This window comes from Podarcis gaigeae (genome assembly GCF_964106915.1).
Source record: "Podarcis gaigeae genome assembly, chromosome: 8".
NCBI lineage: Eukaryota > Metazoa > Chordata > Lepidosauria > Squamata > Lacertidae > Podarcis > Podarcis gaigeae.
In genome coordinates, this window is record NC_139684.1 from 44,179,615 (window position 1) to 44,201,052 (window position 21,438).

Consider the following 21,438-nt stretch of genomic DNA (forward strand, 5'->3'; position numbering starts at 1 on the left):
TACAGAACTTGTGCTCTGCAAAACATTGCTTTATTTTACAACCACTGTACAGGAATATGAAGAAAGCTTCTGTAGCACAGGAAAACAAAGGTATAAAGAGTGAATATTTATTTTATTCATAACTGAGATTTTTCCCGAGTCTTTAAAGTAAAGTACCGAGAACCTGCTGGGTGTACTGTAAATGTTCTAATTCTAGAGCCTCCCAGGGTGTTTCTGGAACTGCATTCCTTTCCCCATATTGAGAACAGATTGTCACCAGCATCTCATCATAGCATGGGAGGGAACACTTTATTTCCACTAGTGGCAACAGGAATTAGCAGCTGCCTGTACTCCAGAGGCATGTGACGCTCTATCAGCACATTTAAAGGAATCTTGTCAGTTATCAGTCCTTGCCTGGATTAAAAAGGGGAAGAAAATAATACATGAGTTAGGAAATAAAGTTTGTTTACAACTAATGGTCATTATGGCTATAACTCAAATAACTACCAGGTTGCCATTTGTTCATTCTGATCATTGCCCTCATGAACTGTGACTGTAGCTTCAGATAATCGAGAGGCCAGACAGACATTTTAAATAAAAGCAGGGTATACAGAAATCACTCACCATGTCAAACTAAAAGCATTGGGGACATGAATGAATGAGCATTGGGGACATGATGTGGGACAGCACAAACCTATGTTTGATAGAGATCACACACAGAATGTTTTTTTAAGGATCTTCAGGAGTAGGCACAAATAGCAGCTCTTAATTTAACACATTCACCAGACATTTGTCCAAAGCTGGGTATTGACCCTGAGCAGCAAGCTGTGTAAGAGTAAGATGGGACTGCCCAGTTAGCATTCATCAGCCCCTCTTCATCACATTCCTCTCTGCTGAAATGTCCATTTTAGTTCCCTTTTGTACTGCATACCCCATGATACACACAACTGCCTCTTTTTTATGTCAGGTATTGGAAAGAGATTCTTGTAATACAATGACCTCAAAACTTTCTTTAGCAAAACGGATTTTACTCAAAGACACCAACAAAGTAGTCTTGACTACTTCTACACCCCATGTCTACTTGAAGGAAAACAAGGGCCAGGTTAGAGACTACTTGCTTTGCAATAAAGCTGCCTGGAAATTGACTTGCAGAAGGCACCAGGACTCTATAAAAAGTGTTAGTCTTCAAGTATGCATGCCCTTCTGTTAGTCAATTACTGTCTGAGAGATTTGTTTTCAGAAATATACACTTCAGTAACACTGGACTGGAACATCCCTTCAGTTTGATGAAGAGCCCTTGAAACAACAAACTAAACATCCTTTACCGCCTCATGAGAAGCTCCAGATCAGCTGGCTCCACAGTCTTTCTTCTGGCATGATTTGCATAGGCTTCCAAGTCATCACTCAGTTGTTTAAAGTACAAGTTCACACTAAAAGGATACGAAAAGCAAGTTAAGCAAGCTGCAGCCTTCCCACATTCCAAAGGATGGCTATGCTGCAAGGCCACAAGAAAAACAAGAGGACCCAGGCCTCAAAACATGTGGCAATGATGGAAACTGACAGCACAACATCCTTCATGCCATATAGCCACACTTTGGTTTTCTTGGTCCAACAGTGTTCAGCTGGCAACCTCTTCTCCCATATCATTAATTGGTATGAAAGGTGTTCACCATTACTCACCAATTCTCCACAGTCTTGAAAGCATCCTTGGCCACTGGCATCTTCACACAGTGGGCAAATACATTTTTTACAAACTTGCTGGGGAGAGCTGGCTCACGTTTTCCTCTGCATGCCCTCTCAGCTGGCTTTGTAGCCCGCTTAACTGAAAGCTGTTTTGAAAGAGACCTCCAAGGGAAATAAATGTTAAATGTATGCAGCAAGCTCTACAGGAACAGATGCAACACACAACACATAATCCTCCTGTTTTACTTTCTCAGGGAAGTTTTACCTTAGTTTAATGTTGAAAAGAGTGAGTGCTTTATGTACATTAGTGGCCTACCAACAGAGGTACACAGAAAGGGAAGAAATAATGTATATAATAGCCAGAAATGGCAAAGTAGTATGAAAATTCAGAATTCCTATGTATTATTATTTAATGAATTTATATACCACCCTCTACCCAGGGGTCTCAGGGTAGTTCACAGAAAATATCAACATAAAAACCACAGCATAATCAAAATAAAAACAACCCAATAACATCGCCTGCATCAAAAAAAAGAGTAGTCCTGTGTTTCCACTAGAAAGATTTAACAGATAATTGGCAGATCTGCATTCCCACACCTTTTTTAGCATCAGCAGCTACAATCTCAGGCACTGTTGCAACTAGGATACTAAATCAGAAAAGCTAAAGAATAGTTTACCCATCACTGAGTAACAGCAACCAACCATTAAAAACAGAGAGTTGGAGCAGGACTTCCAGGTCAGAGGAAATGACTTCTAGGTAACACATTGTACCTCTTGCATTGAGAAACTGAGCATTGCAAAGAAGCCCAAGAAGCTACAATGCTTGTGCAGACCAGACACCCAAATGTATAGTCCTTTTATGCTGTAGGCAGCATAAGGCAAAACAGCTATTTCAGATTAATAGAAGTCAGTTGCCATAGTCAGTTGCTGAGGCTGAAGTTCTATCCCATTGCAATTATATAGTTACCTGGAGGCAGCCACTTTTGGAGCATGTAGGGCAGACAGCAATGGTGTAGACTGGACAACTTTAGTACGTACAAATGCCGGTGTCTTTTCAGTTAAGTCTGATGGGAGAAAAAAAAAAAGAAGCCCTGTGCATGCCATCTCCAAGAAGCACTCAAGAGTAGGCTGAAAGGCTTTTCACCGCTGACCTAATACTCCACAGCAAGGGCTTGAGAGATTCACCAGCAACTGATTTCTTAGCACTGGGTAGAAGTCTAGCTGTGAGTGCTTGCTGGGAGTTTGAGATAAGGAAATAATTCAAGAACAAGTAATGCTCGGGAATAAGGCTGTACAGTGATAAATCTGGACGAATGAAAATCTGGACGAATGAGCTCACCAACAGGTAGCTTCAAATTCCATTTGTCTACACTTCCATGAGTAACCACAATTCCTTTCCCCTTCCCAAAACAAATCTTCTCACCAACATTCTCAGAATCCATTTCAGTCTCTGACACCTCCTCAGATTCAGAATCCATTTCAGCTTCTGAACCCATGTCATCCATAGTTTCTGGGTCCAACATTTTTCCTTGAGATGTTCCGTCTTCCATTTCTTTTGTTGGTAGCCTCTCAAACTGCTCAGATCTCTTTCTACTTACACGTCTGCTTGGAGTTCCAGCTTTGGTACTTTGGGGGTTCTGAATATCTACAAGGAAATAATTCAAGAACAAGTAATGCTCCAGAATAGGGCTGTACATTGATAAGTCTAACCGTGACAGTCCCCAAAGAGCTAAAATACTCTGTTTTGTTCTGAAAATCTGGAGGAATGAGCTCACCAACAGGTAGCTTCAAATTCCATTTGTCTACACTTCCATGAGTAACCACAATTCCATTCCCCTTCCCAAAACAAATCTCACCAACATTCTCAGAATCCATTTCAGTCTCTGACACCTCCTCAGATTCAGAATCCATTTCAGCTTCTGAAACCATGTCATCCATAGTTTTTCGGTCCATTTTTTCTTGAGAGGTTCCGTCTTCCATTTCTTTCGTTGGTAGCCCCTCAAACTGGTCAGATCTCTTTCTACTTACACATCTGCTTGGAGTTCCAGCTTTAGTACTTTGGGGGTTCTGAATATCTACAAGTCAGAGGCAAATAAGGTATTCATTCAGTGACAAATAAAATCTTAGAGAACTTTTAGAAATACAGTCACACACAATACACCTGGGTCTGCTACTACCCATTCACATATTGCCAAATACTTTTTAGCTTTGACAGTATTGCTGGAGTTCAGCAGAGAAGGCACATGAAAAAATTTCCTCTGGAGTCTCATCTCCACAAGAAAAAAGGAATTATGTTCTGGGTACTGGCACTACTCAATCCCATTTTAGCTCCTGAGATCACACCTGAGACATATGTTCTCTGCAATGTTATGATCCGCAAACTTTTCAAATTGATGAGATCCATAGGATGTTTATTTTATTTAAAATAATTTATAAAACCACTTAAACCAAAAATCTGTAACTGGTGCATATAGGGCAATTTAAAACAATGATCAACATACAAATAAAAACCAGCAAAATTCATAATTTGTTTACATGTCTGTATAGGTTTGCCAAAACAAAAAGTAGTACTATACATGGCCTGAATTACTATGCTGATCTTTTTGGAGAACAAATAGGGCAATCATTCGATGCTGAGGTGACCATCGATCAGTCAAATCTTCCAGAATGGCAAGTGGTAACTCCTGCAGAGATAAAATCTCTGATAGTTTAAAATCAAATAAAGTGCCAGGTGAGGACATGATGCCGCCAGAGCTATTTAAGACACATATGGAATGGTGACAACCCATCTTGGCCAAAGTCTACACCCACAAAAATAATACAGCTTAAATGCCAGCTGGCTGGAAATTGAACATCATCATGCCAATTTATAAGAAAGGGGATAAACCCTCCCTCAAAATTACCGCCCCATTAGCCTGCTGGACATCCCCTCCAAACTCTATGCCCGTCATCTGCTTACCAAATTAACAGACTGGCTAAGTGAAAATAACCTCATATATAAATAAATATATGAGGAACAAGCAGGGTTCAGAGCTGGATATAGTACTATTGACCAGTGTTTTACACTGTCTCATATCATCAACAAATATACTCAACAGAACAAACATAACCTGTTTGCTGCCTTTATTGACCTATCTGCTGCTTTTGACTCAATCAACCGTAATAGACTGTGGAAGAAATTCTCAAATGCTAATATAGACCTATGACTCTTATTATTAATTTGTGAATTGTATTGTGACACCGAAACACAAGTTAGAGTAGGGTTAAGGGGAATGATCTTGGTGATGATCTTACTGGGTTTATATTAACAAGAGCAAAATTAAGTTAGAGAGGCATTACAGGTGTTCAGAAAATACAAAAGATAGGCAGAAGATTCCCAAATTGACAGACACCTCCTAAAAGTCTGTCCTTATATATAAGGGAAAGGAGGAAGGAAAAGGTGGAGGGTTTTTGTATTAGCTAAGCTTGTCCCAGATGTGCTCCAGGAGTCATAGCAGATTTCTTATGGTGAGGAAATGAATGTATTGGAAGCAAGAAGAGAAGCATCCAAATCACCTGGAAGGGAGGAGATAAAACACTAATGCAATTGCTAGTTGTGAAAGTCTTCAACTTTCCTCACTTCCACTGCAGATTACTTACTGGTGGGCAGATGATTTCCAGGACTTAAGAAGTGTTCCATATCACTGTTCCCATGCAGGCTCTCTTGCTGCCCTCTTTCAGTAGTAACAGTCCTTTCCTGGAACCCAACTTTCAAACCATTTGCATGTTCAGCACTCTGCCTTAGCATCTTTTTTTGATGATGGCGTATTGATCCTTCTTCAGTATCCTGCAGGCTCTGCTGATGCTCTTCCATTGGATTAGCAGCATTTTCCTCAAGTACAGTTTTAATCCCATCAACACAGTCAGTGTATTGTGTGAATATCTCTTTTTGTTCATTCTGTGTCACTCCTTCAACAGCCAAATCATTCTCTGCACCCTGCCAGGGTGTCTGAATAGAAGATGGCAAGCTCTCTCTGGCCAAGGACTGCCTTGTCGGGTGAAGCTGAGAATGAACAGCAGAAAGCCCTGCTCCACTCTGCCTGCCGAGCTCAGGTTGGGGAAACAACTCTGTATCAGCAAATTGTGCTGAGGAATCATTTGATAACATACTTGGAGCCACAAGGTAGCTCTGTGCTGTTGAAAAAAATTCAAAAACAGATTAGCCTTTTAAATGGAGATAACATTCCATGTTCCACCATTACAACTTTCAGACACTTCCTTCTGCACTGGAATATTAATCTCCCCTCTACTCACAGGTTGCTACTCAAATAGACACAGGCACCCAGTCCAAATGAGAACCAAAGGAAACTCACAGCCTTTTGTTTGCAGCAAGTTTTGTTCAATGCCATCTTCAAAAGCTTTCACATTAACACCTCTGTAATTCTTTGGCCTACGGACTAAGCCTTTCTTCCCAGCAGAGCGCAATGGTGGTGGGGTTCTAAAAGAGATCTGAGACCTGAGAATATAAGAACAGAGCACATTAAACATATTGCTTGTTTATTTAGCACTGCCTTCCCTCTCTAATAATGGTCATTGTTGCATGTTAGTATAATGAACAGGGAGCCCTATACAAGAAATCACCAGCTGGCTCTTGTATTCATCTTCCTAATGGACTCTGATCTTTCTCACTGAATCCCAATGGAGCCGACAATTCCCGTATCACTGGACCCATGGCGCTCAACTGTCATAGCCATACTCAAACCAAGCTCAGAGAACACAATCCTGGGTAGACAAATGTGGCATTGGACCTACCGTAAAGTTTCATTTTACGTAGGTAATAGAGGTGATCCTTGGATGGGTTGTCCTTCCCACTCACTCCACTAGGCAGGAATATGCAAATTAGAGCTGTTCTTACATTGTAGTGGGAGGGCGAGTGAGAGAGAGAGAGAGAGGGCAAGCTTCCCTGTTGAAGGTATCAAAGCTCAAGTAAAAAAGCTACCTACAGCCCCTTAAGAAGGTGTCATGAAACCTGAAAGAAGACAAACCCATCTTTCAGTTTCATCCACCAAGCTAACTCAAACACATCACTTAGACCAGGGGCTCCCAACTGTGGTGCTCAGACCACCAATGGATCATGAACTTCATTTAGGTATGGGTGTGAAGAACATCCATCACTTTAAATATTCATACAGATTTTTAATTGTATCTCCTGTAACTATATTCCTATTGATGTTCCTATAATCCCTGCAAATAAATAAAAATGAAACAACACAAGAGTAAGTACCCTGTGAGGAAATGGACAGTTTTCTTATATGTTATAAATAACATATCCACAAGTATGTTATTTAGCACTGTTGGAATAAGGGAAACTTGGTAATTCAGCCATTAATTTACCACAAGGAAACTCTACTTGTAGACTCATTTAAAAGCCAAAATAACCTCTGGATGTTTATGGCTCTGAAACAGATAACCTAAGGAAATTGACAGTATATATTAGGGGTAGTCAACCTTTTTATACCTAATGCCCACTAATGCATCTTTCTTGATGGTAAAATTTCCTTACCGCCCACCAGTGCTTGATGGAAGGAGGATTCAGCTTGTGCCGTAGAACCCCCTACCACTCACCTAGAATCCTGAAAGGCCCATCAGTGGGTGGTAGGGACCAGATTGACAACCCCTGGTATATATCATGTGTCAAATGCTGATGAAGCAGAAATCCCTAACTATGGGGAGGCAAAGTAAGAATAGAAAGTTGATAACTTTTACTGACACACAGTGTGTGTGATGATACCAGAGATAGATTTAGGGGAGCACAACCAGTTCAGTCACACTGGCAATGGAGCCTTGGGAGTGCCACAATTATGAGGTAAAATGGAAAGTGAGAGGCAGAGGAGAGGGGCTGAATTTTGGTGTCACACGGGGTGCCACTTAAAGTTGAGATCCCAAGGTCTGCCACTGATACTATTCAGCAGTGCAAAAACAGTCTAAATATTCACACATAGGTTAAAATCAGACAATTCTCCAAACCAGGGAATAGTTATCCTTTTTTCAGACAGAGGACCACATTGGCCCATGGACAACCCACTGGGAGCCACACATAAAAGCAGCTATGGCCTTTTCTCACCATTATTGCTTATTAATTTCACTTTCCTCAATAAGTACTATCCAACATCACTGCACTTCTACTTTCCTTATTCCTTCGATGTACATTCAAGTTGAAAATTTCATTCACAGCTGTTTCCAGAAACAAGGAAAATAGCTTGGAAAGGCTTTTGCACTGGTTCCAGCTTCCCAGGGGCATAGTGTGGCGGGGGGAGGGGGGCTGTCAGGGCAATCACCCTGGGCACTTTTTTTCTGAGCGGTGTGCTACTTACAACACCTTCCCCAAGCCAGACTTGTGCTGCTTTGCAAGGCTAGGATCTGATCAGATCCCAGCCTCGCAAAGCGGGACTGGCTCAGGGAGGGTGAGAAGGAAGCAAGGTGCCCATTGATCTCAGCCTTGCCCTTAAGGGGCTGGGATCAAAGGGTGCATGGCTGTTGTGCCCTTCTCATGCTGTCCTCCCTGAGCCACTTTGCAAAGCTGGGATCATTCCAGCCTTGCCAAGTGGCTTGGGGCTGGTGTCACTCTGGCGGCAAGGACTCGTGCATGGTGGGCTCCATTCACCCCCGACGTACATGCACATCCCAGACACCATGAAACCGCACCCTGCAGCTGCAGCTTCCTCTCCATGAAGGAAAAATTGGGACTTTCTCTGCCTCTTATTTCTCGTGCAGCTACTTTTGGTGAAAGATTAACAATGGGTTGTTAGTTCTAAGGCAGCATTATAACTATGGATGGGGAGCCTGGCCATGCTCCATCATTCCTCCTGTTTCCATCCCATCCAAATCAGGCTCTATAGCTACTTACTTGTAGTTCTTATTTGCTCTCCCTTGCTGGCTTCAATGTCTGCCATTGTTCACGCAAATACCTGACAATGAGGTGAATCTAACTAAGATCCTAGAGGGCTCAACAGCACCACTTGCTGCTTTGCAAAACGTTACAACTCGTCCCCCCAAACATCCAATACAGCAGCCAAATTGCTTGGGGGACATAGGCATTCTTGGGGGTGGTTATGCAGGCCACAGCTTAGCCATCCCTGCTCCAAACCATGGTATGATCAGGAACAAGCAGTGGAAGCCTTAGGCTTATGCACTCACTTCTCTCTCCATCTAGCCTTATAAACAAGAGATTTAGAAACCTCTCCTAATCTTCTCCCTTTTCCTGCAGGTGGGCAGCAGGGAGAAAACAGGCTCATCCACTTGAGACTTTCTGGTGCTCACTCCTGCTACTCCAAATCACTGTTTGGAGGATCATCTGAATGTAGACATGCTGAATGTAGTGGCATATAGAGCAATCAAGTAGCTCCAGCACCTCTGCCATCACTGTTGTAGCCCTCACTAGGTACATATCGTGAAAAGTGGGTAAGAAATCATATAAATAAGAAAAATAATAGTTTGTAATTCTTCTTTCATCAGTGTTGACAATGTACAGGATGGTGACATTATGTTGTTCAGTAGAGGAAGAATTAGTTGTTACAGCATAGTCACAGAGGAAAGATAACTTACTTTGTCCGAGATGTGTCGTCCAACAATGAATGAGCTAGAAAACAGATCAAGGCATATACTGAATGGCCATGGTAGTGAAGGGTGCAAATTCTACATCTTACAAAAATATTATTTAATGAATCAACTATCCTTTATTATTAATACAGTGGTACCTCTGTTTATGAATTTAATCCATTCCAGAAGTCTGTTCTGAAACTGAGGTGCACTTTCCCTAATGAGGCCTCCTGCCACCAGTGCCCTTCCACCATTCGGATTCCGTTCTTAGACCGAAGTAAAGTTTGCAAACCGGGACACTATTTTCGGTTTTGCGGAGTTCGTAAACTGAATTGTACTTAAACAGGACTGTTCTTAAACCGAGGTACCACTGTACTGTGTAAATATTTATTTATTTCACTTATACTTTTTCTCTTCATAGCTCAGAGTGGCTTATAATACTTCCCAGGGCCAGACCTGCTTTAGTTTCAGCAAGAAAACTGTATCATGTGCCTTCTGACTGTTCTCTAGGCAATTCAGAAATATTAAATATGGAAATTCTCTGCAGTGTTAATCTGAGCCATATTCATGGGTGAGTTCAGAAGGACACAGCAATTATTCTTAGTCACATATTCCAAAGCCTACACATGGCCTGTTCATTGCAAGACATATTTGGCTAAGGCACCAGAATACCATTAACACTAGCTCTGATTGTTTCCAACAATTCTCCACAAAGGAGAGTGTTCATTGTTCAGTGCACTGGTGTTCCTTGAAAAAGACCTCTTTGGTTATTTCTGCTGCTGCTCCCATTTGTGCACATTACTAGGCAAAAGACAAGCATGAGCTGATTTTTGTTAAATAGACAGATGGGGAAAAGTAGACTACTCACTTATATTTCCTTTGTTCCTTGTCACAACTTCAACAGCTGTATCAGTCTCTGCACCCTGAATGGAGGATGGCAAACTCCCTTTGGCTAAAGACTGCCTTGACGGGTGAAGCTGAGAATGAACAGCAGAAAGCCCTGCTCCACTCTGCCTGCTGAGCTCAGGTTGGGGAAACAACTCTGTATCAGCAAATTGTGCTGAGGAATCATTTGATAACATACTTGGAGCCACAAGGTAGCTCTGTGCTGTTGAAAAAAAAATCAAAAACGGATTAGCCTTTTAAATGGAGATAACAGTCTGATCATTCCATGCTCCACCATAACAACTTTCAGACACTTCCTTCTGCGCTGGAATATTAATCTCCCCTGTACTCACAGGTTGCTACTCAAATAGACACAGGCACCTGGTCCAAATGAGAACCAAAGGAAACTCACAGCCTTTTGTTTGCAGCAAGTTTTGTTCAATGCCATCTTCAAAAGCTTTCACACTAACAACTCTGTAATTCTTTGGCCTTCGGACTAAGCCTTTCTTCCCAGCAGAGCGCAATGGTGGTGGGGTTCTAAAAGAGATCTGAGACCTGAGAATATAAGAACAGAGCACATGAAACATATTGCTTGTTTATGTAGCACTGCTTTCCCTCTAATAATGGTCATTGTTGCATGTTAGTATAATGAACAGGGAGCCCTATACAAGAAATCACCAGCTGGCTCTTGTATTCATCTTCCTAATGGACTCTGATCTTTCTCACTAAATCCCAATGGAACCGACAGTTCCCGTATCACTAGACCCATGGAGCTCACCTGCCATAGCGATACTCAAACCAAGCTCAAAGAACACAATTTAGGGTGGACAGATAAACCCCACAAAGTAGCTGGTGAAAGACCCCTCACAGCCATAGAATTCAGTCAGCTAAACAAACAGCTGTGAATTCCTTTAGGAATTCAGCACATAGGCTAACAACACCCCCCTCCCCATGCAAATAAATAAAAACAAGGACCCTGTGAGAAAATGGGTCATTGCGGTCTTTAGTGACAGCTGTGTTACCCTTTTCCATGAATATGTTATTTAGCAGCGTGGGAATCAGGGAAAATTCATTACTGAATTGCCACAAGGAAAACCTTGTAAATTCAGGGAACAATATCTTTTTAAAACACACACACGCACAAAATTAATAATCTGGATATTTGTGGTTCTGAAGCAGGAAACAAGAAATTGACATTATGTGTGAAAGGCTGATATAGCATAGGCAGATTTCCCCCATCCTGTCCATGTTGCAGACCAAGCTGAAATCTCTAACACTGGGCAGGAGAGTAAAAAAAAGAGAAAGCTGATAAACATGGCTACTTCCCACATGTATTCCATTTTAATTTCTTTTTAATTAATACCTAATGAATTTCAGTTACCTCAGCAAATGCACCCCACTCCCACATATATCATTTAAATTTTGACAGTGTTCAAAAACAGGGTGTTTTAAGCTGCCTAGATATTCACAAGTAGGCAACATAATCCTCCAAACCAAGCATTAACCACCCCTGTGCCAAATAATGATTTGAAGGATCAGAAGCAAGCAGTTCAGTCCTTGGGCTTATGTACTCCCCTTTTTTGCCACATAGGTAAGAGGAGATTTGAAACTTCTGCTTCTAGTCTCTTCTCTTTATCTAAATTGGAGGAGGAAGCTCATCATCTTGAAGTTTTATGGTGCTCACTCCCAGCCCTTCAAACCATGGGTTGAAGGATCATCAGAATGTAGGCATACTGGATGTAGTGACTTTTAGTTCAACCAAGTACTTCCAACACTTCTGTCATCATTCCTGTAACCTGCTTTGGGACGTTATGGTGAAGGGCAGGTGAGAGATTTAATAAATAATACAATAAAATTTTGTAATTGTTCTTTCATCCCTTTCCACAATATACTAGATGCTGACTTTATGTTGCTCAGCAGGGGAAGAATCGGTTGTTACACCATAGTCACAGAGCAAAAATAACTTACTTTGATTGAGATGTTATGTCCAACAATGAATGAGCTGAAAAAGAAGTCAAGACATGTTTTAGATGGCTATGCTAATGAAGCATGCAAGTTTTCCAGAAATATTATTTAATGAATAAACTATGCTTTACTACTGGAAAAAGTTCAATTATATCACATTCTAAGACTAGAGAAACATATTTTTTTAAAAAATATGACCATGCATCAAAGGATTATTTATTTCACTTATACTGCTCCTCTTCACAGCTCAGAGTGAGTTATGTATAGTTTGGATAGTTACCCTGAACATACTTTTCTCTGGAGAGGTGAACAAGGCATCCATCCACCTTGGAAGCTGAATGGAATCTGTTCCGGAAGTCCATTTGACTTCCAAAATGTCCGGAAACCAAAGTATGGCCTCTGATTGGCTGCAGGGACTTCCTGCTGTGCAAGCCCTGTCAGATGTTTGGGTTCCAAAGAACATTCACAAAGTGGAACACTCACTTCTGGGTTTGCGGTGTTCGAGAGCCAAAACATCAGAGTACCAAGGCGTTCGACAACCGAGGTATGACTGTAATTGGTTAAGCCCTCATTTTGCCCTAGAGAGGCAAGGAATCATATAACCACCTTTTTTTATATTTCCCTTATCCTGCTAGTGCTTCCTCCATTTCCGTTTATGGCCAAGCAAATATACAGCGATTCAACAGGTCTTTTTGAGGAAGGAAAATAACCCATGCTTTACAGACTAGCAAAAATCAAAGGTTCCCCCCCCCCCCAGTAAAATAAAGATGGGGAAAAGGCATTTGGTCCCAAGGTTGGTTCTGGGAAAGGAGAAGTCTAACTGAAGAAAATGAGAGGGAAATGCCACATTCTGGGAGGATTCTTCATGCAACCATTAGGATAAAAAATGGCACTGAAAAATCTGTGGAAGACAGCCACTCGCCCGGAAATATGGATGCAAATGACTATTTTTCTATGCTAACAAATGAAGGGGATGAAGTCCTGTCTGGAATTGAAGCAATCTTACCCATGTCATCAAGAAGCTGAATACCAACTAGCTCTAGCTCGGTAGGACTGTTGAGGAGCTTCATGCTAGGAGCACGGGTGTGAAATCCTTTAAGGCAGGCACAGCAGAGGGTTGTGTCAAGGACTTGCAAAAGCAACTAGCATTAGCTGGGTCATGGGCATGCTGGAGTTGCTGAAGCACTCACAGTCTCATTGTAAAGAAGTGCATGGTGAAAGAGGCTACGTGCAACAGATGTTATTCTCTTTAGTGCACTCAGAGCTTTAACAACTCTAATGCATTTTTTGTCTGTCAAATAGGTGGCTGTGACTTTTCCATGTCACTGGGAAGAGCGATGGGTTATATCAGAAAGCAGAAATTTTCACTTTGGCAACAGATATACTAAAATTGGAACATTACCAAGATTAGTACGGCCCCTGCACAAGAATTACACGCATTTTTAAGCCAAAAAGCAGAGAACCAGCAGGGGACAAAGAGCAATTTCAGAAAACTAGAAAGGAGAAAACAGATACTCCCCCCGCCCTTCAGACAGAGAGAAAGAGAATATGATAAAACAAGTAATCCAAAAAGGAGAAAATGCAGTAGAGCAGGGGTAGGCAACCTAAGGCCCATGGGCCACAAGCAGCCCACAGGGATCGTTTAACCAGCCCATGAACCACCCCCAAGGCAAGTCCCTGCACACTGCGCTAAACCAGCGCAGCGTGGTGTGGGGACTCGCTTCCATGACGCCGGAAATTGCGTCTGCACTGAAGGAATGGGTTTCCAAAATCCAAAAACTGACTGTGCAGGCAGTTTTAAACTGCACCAAAATTCCTATTTTTCCTTAGCTAAAATGCATAAACTCAAGCCGTTGAGTAAATCCATAACAAGAACAAAGCTCTCTCCCTTATCAGTCCGTGGCGGCAATGAGTGACCTTGTCAAGTTCCAGTACAGCAGGGATGATGCGTGTGTGCCTTATCGTATGTGCTGACCACAAAGACGCGCAGACCCACGTCTGGGAATAACGCCAGAGTGTGTTCTCGGAAATGGTCATCTCTGCCTCCCAGATAAGAGTAGGAAGAGGAAGATCCTTTTATGGTCAGAAGTACAGGAAGGAAGATCCTTTTATGGTTGAGAGTACCACAGCAGGAACATATGTGATGTCAACCTGCGTACATAGGCCGACGTGGTTGGGCTCCTAGGGGAGGAGTGAGAAGGTGCCTGGAGGATATATAAACTGCAAGTCATTTCTTTGGACTTGCTGGGGACTAATCACGCAAGTGCCTTCTGCTATCCGGAGAGTAGAATAAACTCTTTCTTTGAACCAACCTCGGTGTCATTTGACTTCCTTCCTCCTGTCCCAGAGCAACGCAGACCCAATCAGTGAACTCCAATAAGGCTACAGCACAGATGCCGGAAATTGTGGGCGCACGCGCAATTTGACCCATGAAATATCAGACTTAAGGCACCAACAAACCATTAACATCTCATTCTATTGTTTCCAGCTATAGAAAAAATGCTTGTTGTTTAGGAACTGGTGTTCCTTCCTCTGCAACACATATAGTGGCTAATTATCCTCTTTAGCCATCACTGCTGCTGCTGCCCCCCCCCCCCCAATTTGGGCACTTGACTAGTCAAAGGAAGAGCATGTGCTGAGTTTTTTATGTAGAGAAGCAGTATCACTTCTGCCTTTCACATTTACTACCCCCACCCTGGTGGTGCATTGCTGTTTATAATTTCATTTGGCAAGCAAGGTTACAGTAAGGTGGATTGTTCCAGGATATTCTCAGAACAAAAATAATATAACGAACCTTTTGGAACTCATTTTCCTTCATAGTTACGACTTAAATGTAACATAATTTTCACAAATGTATATCAGGTAGTTCTATTCCCCATTTCAAATTAGTGTTAGATTGGTATAACCCTACTTTTATTGGTGTCTAAATTACTGAGCTTGGTCAGTGAATTGCAGCCCAAGGGTGACATTCTCCTATTTGGTTTTCTTAAAGTTATAACCTCCCCAAAGCAATGGAGAAGAAGACAACTCATTTAACAGTTTACTTTACTCTGATCTTCAAACAAGAAGATTCATAAAATCCTCAGCTTTTCTAGTGTACCCTAACCTTCAATGCTCCCACTCACTTGAGGCAAGTTGCTCATCCACAGCTCTCTCAAACACAGAAAGACGGACCTTCTTTTTTGACCTGGTGTTGAGCAGTGCAGTCCGAGATGTAGCCTTGGGAGCAGAGTCAGACAAATGGATTTCTAGATTGCTGAAAGATGACAAAGCCAGTCTTCAGTCAGGAAAACAGTTTAATGTCAACTTCCAGGAAATATGCCAACATTTCTCCAGCCTTGCTGAAGAAAGAATTTGCCTTCATAGTTAAGGAACAAATGAGGGCCAAAAGTTTAGTGTCACTATAACTGGGTGACCTGAGCAGAGCTTGCACAGTACCAACATACAGCTGCTCAATCTTACTGTCAGTGACATAGTGGGACCATACCTACAGGAATACTGCCTGCTCAGATTGGAAAGTCAAAGGGGGGGGGAGAGACATTTTACAGTGCAATCCTTTATAAGCCTACAGGGATAAGTCCCACTGAGTTCACTTAGGCTTATTTCTAGAAAAGTGTTGATAGGACTGTAGCCATAATCTGGTAGAACTGTATACTCAGGAGTAAGACATTTGTCAGCAAGTATACAAACATGCTTCATGCACAGAACATCTGAGAAATAACACTCTTATGAAATGTCAGGCTATATTAGCTATATTACTAGCTATATTACTAGCTATATTAGCAGCATACTGAGATGCTCTTAGTCATTATCCATGTGTCTAATTACACTTCTGTGCTCTGTATGGTCTTGCTGGAAAAAAGCTTTATATATTTCATTGCTAATTAAGGACCACCTACTATTTACAAGAGCAGACAAAACTACAGAAAGAATCTGTTTGCTTTTAGCTATAATTAAAATTATTTATGTAGCACCATCAGTGTTCATAGCACATTATAAAGGAATGTAAGCCCACACAAACTTAAAATAAAATTTGCAAGTATTTTGTTACTGAGCTGTTCTCCCCTTCTCCCAGCCAAGTGCAGAAAGTTCAGTCTCAGAACCACCTGTCTTATGCCAAGTCACCACTATTGCCTGCATCATCTTCTAGCCACTCAGTACTTTTGCTGCCCTACTTCTGTGAAAGTGTCTCAAAATAGAAGAGTTGCCACATAAGCAGTGGGGTTGTTATTAAGCTTCTGAAAATATTTTTTCCCCATTACCTCTTTAAGTAGAGTTTGACAGGCTGTGTCCCTCCAGATGCTGTTAGACAACAACTCTTGAAATACAACTGCCATCATTCCTGACCACACTGGTGGGGGCTGGTGGGAACTTAAGTCCAACACAACTTCTGAAGGGCCACAGGCTCCTCATCCCTGCCTTAAAACTTCTGTTATTATAAATGGCTGGTTGATTCAATTTGGTCCTCTTCCAGTAGCAAAGCAAGTTAACTTCCAGCCCCCACTTGCCTAAAGCAACCATTCAACAGCTATTCAACGTTTTGGCATCCATCACATCATCCCTTACAAACTGCATAGTCATTCCTCAAACTTCTACATTTTGGTTCCATTACGTAATGTCAGTGAGCACAATATAACATACTGCTGGAACACAAGAAAACAACCTGGCCAAAATTTACAGGTTTTCAAAAGAATTTTACAAAGAAATATGCTTAGGATTGCAGCCTTAATCATGTTTAGTTACCTGCAGGGTACACTCTCCAAAGGAGCTTGGACTATTGTCTCCACTGGTTTGGGGGAATCAGGTTTTTCAGGAACAAGAGGGGAGACGATTGGCTCTGTTAAAAGAATACATGGACAAATTGTATTTCTAATGGAACTCCAAGCAAATTAAAATTGCAGCAAGAAGATGAGTGGGAAAAATATGTCTAACTGCACTTTTAAAGCAGAGAATAATGACTGTAACACTGCCATAGACAAGAGAGATTTAACTGGACTGTGACCATAAAAAAGACTTTGTCCTTTACACCATGCTCAAAATAGCATTGTGCAAAACAAACTTTTTAAATGAATATTTAAAGTGGCAGACAGATATGTTCAATTTATTAGACTTGTATTAGTTTCAGAAATGCATCAGGAGACTGAACTTAATGTGAAGATTTATTCTCAGAGGATGAATGGTATACTGTACTGAAGTGGGTTACTCCTCACTTGCTTTGACACTTATATAAATGACACTTTGTCCCTGTTGTTTGGAGGAGTAACAATTGTCTTCTAGTTTTGGGACATACTGTAGCAGCTTTACCAAAAAAACCATACTGCCGAAGTCAGTGGTAGAAGGTTTTATACAGAAGGTCCTAGGTTCAATCCCCAACATTTCCAGGAAGGACCAGAATTCTTCTTCATCCCTGAGGAGCTGTTGCAAATCAGTAATTGTATTGAACTAATAGGACCAATTGTCTATTGGTATAATGCTGTTTCCTATGACTGCCCCTTCCCTCTACTCAACAGCACCAGAGACATTCTTCTATCCCCTACTTACGGGTCTCCAGAACCTTCCTGAATAGAGTTCGAGGTGTTACTGGATCCGTATAAATAGAGGCACCAGATCTTTGATAGGCCATGGATCTGAAGGGTCTCTCCTGGGGAGATAAAAAGTCACTCCTGAAGCCAGGTAGCACACTTCTATGTTACAACAGAATTCTAAGGGCATGTCTTAGATTGAATGGATTTAAATCAAAGTGCTTTAAACTAGCAAGAAAAAGGCCAATATAAGCCATTGATCTAAATCAAGTTTTCCATTGATTACTTCTTCAGATATTTCCTAAACAATAGTACAAATATGAACATTAAATCTGTTAATTTATAACCGAGTATTATTGTTGTTTCACATTTAGAAACCAGATCCTCCATGTCAGTGCATATGTTTTTGAAAACTGTTTCACCTCCTGAGGGAATGTCTTTAATGATTCCCATATACAATCTTTCTTTTGAACAGCAGCCATTACAATGAGGTTAAGTATGGGAATACAAGAACCTGAGCAACGGACAACTCTGTCTTCTGCTCTTCTTTTCAGTGTTGCTCATTTCTGCTTTTGTCTGCTTTCGGTCAAACCCCAGTCCCACAGAAATAAACAAACATGAAATGTCCATGACTGATAGGTTCAAGTAAGGTCTGATAGTTACTGTGCAGACTGACTAGAGATTGATTTTATGAAGTAAAATACTCATATTAACCCCCCCCCCCAAACATTTTATTTATTTACATAGAAGACCCTGATGTAATGCTGATGAAGGTAGTGCAGTGGTGGGTGGGTGTGTTCTTCTCTACCTTGTGTCCTCTGGCTTGTGAGGTGCTTCAAGAGTTCATCATACCACCAAGCTCTTCAAAATCTACATGAAGCCACTGGGGGAAATAATGGTTTGCACTGCCACCAAATGCTGATGACAAGTAGTTCTACCTTTCCTGTCTACCTACTAATGCCAGGGAGAGTATGGAACTTTTGAACAGCTACCTGAATTCTGTTTTGAGACTGATGAGAGAGAACAAGCTGTTCTCTATAGTTCAGATTTCTATTGTACATAGCTGGTTTATACTAGAGTATGTTTTTTTAAAAAAATGGATTTTATTTTATATTAATAAATTCGTAATAAATTAATAAATTTGTAAGCACCAAGAGGACTTAAATGAAACACATGACTAATACCTTCATTTGATTTTAGCAAACATTCAAGAAAGCAGACTTAAGATTACAACCTCATTTTAAACTCCAGTTTATGATTCAGTTATAATTTGTACGTATGTGAAAAGTGCCCTTCTTTCAAGTGATGACAGAAGCTCAGCACAGGAGCAGGCCCCACTCTTGCAACACCTATGTAGGGCTTAATTTATGAGTAAAGTAACCACATTAGGAACAGGCTGCCGCAAAGTTATGCCATTTCCTTCAGCAACCTAGGTGATATAGCAGTTAAGAGCACCAGCCTAAGGGCTGTGTACACACCATACATTTAAAGCACATTTCTGCCATCACAAGGAATTCTGGAAACTGTTCGCAGTAGCTCTGTTAAGGGTGAACTACACTTCCCAAGCTTGGGAGGTGGGGACGACCATGCTTTAAATCAGTGTTTCCCAAACAGGAAACACTGTTTTTACTGGATCGCCAACTGTTTTCAGATGACTACTACCATCATCCCTAGCTAGCAGTACCAGTGGTCAGGGATTATGGGCACTGTAGTCTATAAACAACTGGAGACCCATGGTTGGGGGGGGGACTGTTTTAAACGTATGGTGCATGTACAGCCCAAGAGGAGGTTCAGATCCCCTATCAGCCATGAAGCTTACTGGAGTGATTACGGACAAAATGCTGTATCTCACCCTAACATACCTCACAGGGCTATTTTGAGGATAAAACGGTAATGCCGTCAGAACGGTCTTTGTAGCCCTGAGTTCCTTGGAGGGGGGGAGAAGGATATACTACAATAATAGTAGAATATACACCTAAGAAGTAAAAATAAAACAAAAACCAGCTCGTTTGTAAAGGAGATGAAGAAGGGCAAGAAGAAATCACCAGAGTCTGCTCCTGTTAGACCTCAGGGCCAACTCTTGAGATCCCTGTTACTTACTAAATGTTTATTGTTTCACATGCGTGCATTTTTTAAAGTGCATGGATGTTGCTCGGAAAGATACGTATCCTGAAAAGGCGAGATAAAAAAAATTGTTATAAATGATAATTAGGGTCCGCGCTGCCCCGCCCGGTACCTTCATCTCCAACCGCAGAGACCGCCTCAGGCGCCGTGGGGTCTCCAGCTTCTCCTCGCGCGACCTCCTCCGAGTAGCCATGGCTGCCTCTTTCTGCGTTTTAGTTGCCGACAGGCGGCCGCTGAGGCGAGTCTCTCGCATAATGCAAACGGCCACCGGCCGGCAGGCGCGAGACTCAAACGGCTGCCGAAGCCAGCTTCTTTCTCTCCCGCTCAGGGATTCAAGCGGCATCAGCTGAGAGAGTCTCGCGATAATTCCTTGCTTCGGCCCACGACCGGGTCGTCGCCTCTCGCATTGGTTGCTGGGAGATGTAGTTCTGCCGTTGAAAGTAGCTACAGCGGAGGCTCCTTTGTCTGTTACTGTTGCATGCGCCCTCCCTGATCCTATACTGTACAGAGCGAATAAAACCCGGTACGTGGATGCACCTGGGCGCATTCTATGCCAACACATACTTCCGCTCACCCCGTTTCCCTAATCTGATTATTTAAGGCTGAGAAATAGAAGGATGTCTAGATTTACAGCATTCCTCGAACTACTGTAATGAATAAACCAAGGATGCAGAACGCGTGGCTCTGCAGATGTTGTTGGACTATGACTCCAGTTAGCCCTGATCGTTGGTCGGCAATATCTGAAGGGCCACTCACAGGTCTCCCATCCTAGGACCAAACACTGAGACAATATGGTAGGCTAGCACTTGGCTGTGCCCTAATAATAAATATTCATATTTCTGTAACTTACAGAGTGGTGCAACGTAAGTTCTTGCATGTATGAAGTTCAGCGCGGGATATTTTATAATAGTATAAATCCAGAATCACTACTATTCTGGAGTGAGCTTCAATATATGAAAACATGTCTGTAAAAGGGTTAACCCATAGAAAATGAACTGAAAGGCCAGTACAGTGGTACCTCGGGTTACATAAGCTTCAGGTTATATACGCTTCAGGTTACAGACTCCGCTAACCCACAAATATTACCTCGGGTTAAGAACTTTGCTTCAGGATGAGAACAGAAATTGTGCAGCGGCGGCGCAGCAGCAACGGGAGGCCCCATTAGCTAAAGTGGTGCTTCAGGTTAAGAACAGTTTCAGGTTAAGAACAGACCTCCAGAATGAATTACGTTCTTAACCTTAGGTACCACTGTACTCCTTTTACAGCCATGTTGATATTTGCTGCATACACACAATACATTTAAAGCACACTATTATCCCCCAAGGAATTCTATGAACAGTAGTTTGCTAAGGGTGCTGGGAACTGTAGCTTTGTGAGGGGTAAACTATAGTTCCCATGATTCTTTTGGGGAAAGAAATATGGTTTAAATGTATGATGTACAGCCTGGTGCCTTTTGTATTTCATTGCTATTTAACTCTTAACTTTTACATTTCCCTCACATACCTTTGTGTGGGGGTGGTTGTGGGTGTATGCATGCATGCCAGTTGAAGATTACTGAATCTGATGAAGTGGATTTCAGTGCACAAAAGCTTGTGCTGTAGTTCGAAACACATTATTGTGGGCACTGCAATTTAGTCCTCACTGAGGTAATTCTCAGCAACCTTCAACAAACTGCAAGCGCCCAGGATTCTTTGATGTAAAT

General features: G+C 41.8%; 1 protein-coding gene across 4 annotated transcripts; it reads right to left on the reverse strand.

Annotated features, from left to right (window-relative positions):
* Positions 1-8: 8 nt before the first annotated feature.
* On the reverse strand, positions 9-20,222 carry CENPT (centromere protein T). Of its 4 annotated transcripts, XM_083752239.1 has the most exons (16): positions 19,849-20,222; positions 17,632-17,731; positions 16,834-16,927; positions 15,216-15,346; positions 12,094-12,127; positions 10,538-10,680; positions 10,109-10,348; positions 9,247-9,280; positions 6,015-6,157; positions 5,302-5,835; positions 3,519-3,737; positions 3,086-3,307; positions 2,630-2,726; positions 1,660-1,824; positions 1,305-1,409; positions 9-393 (listed from the first exon to the last, which is right to left on the reverse strand). In XM_083752239.1, exons 1-16 carry the CDS (start codon positions 20,077-20,079, stop codon positions 267-269), a joined length of 2,619 nt encoding a protein of 872 aa, XP_083608365.1. In that variant the 5' UTR covers positions 20,080-20,222; the 3' UTR covers positions 9-266. The 4 variants fall into 4 exon arrangements, with proteins under 4 accessions (XP_083608365.1, XP_083608366.1, XP_083608367.1 ...); XM_083752240.1 differs by lacking the exon at positions 3,519-3,737; XM_083752241.1 differs by lacking the exon at positions 3,086-3,307 and having other exon boundaries at positions 19,849-20,094.
* Positions 20,223-21,438: the final 1,216 nt, after the last annotated feature.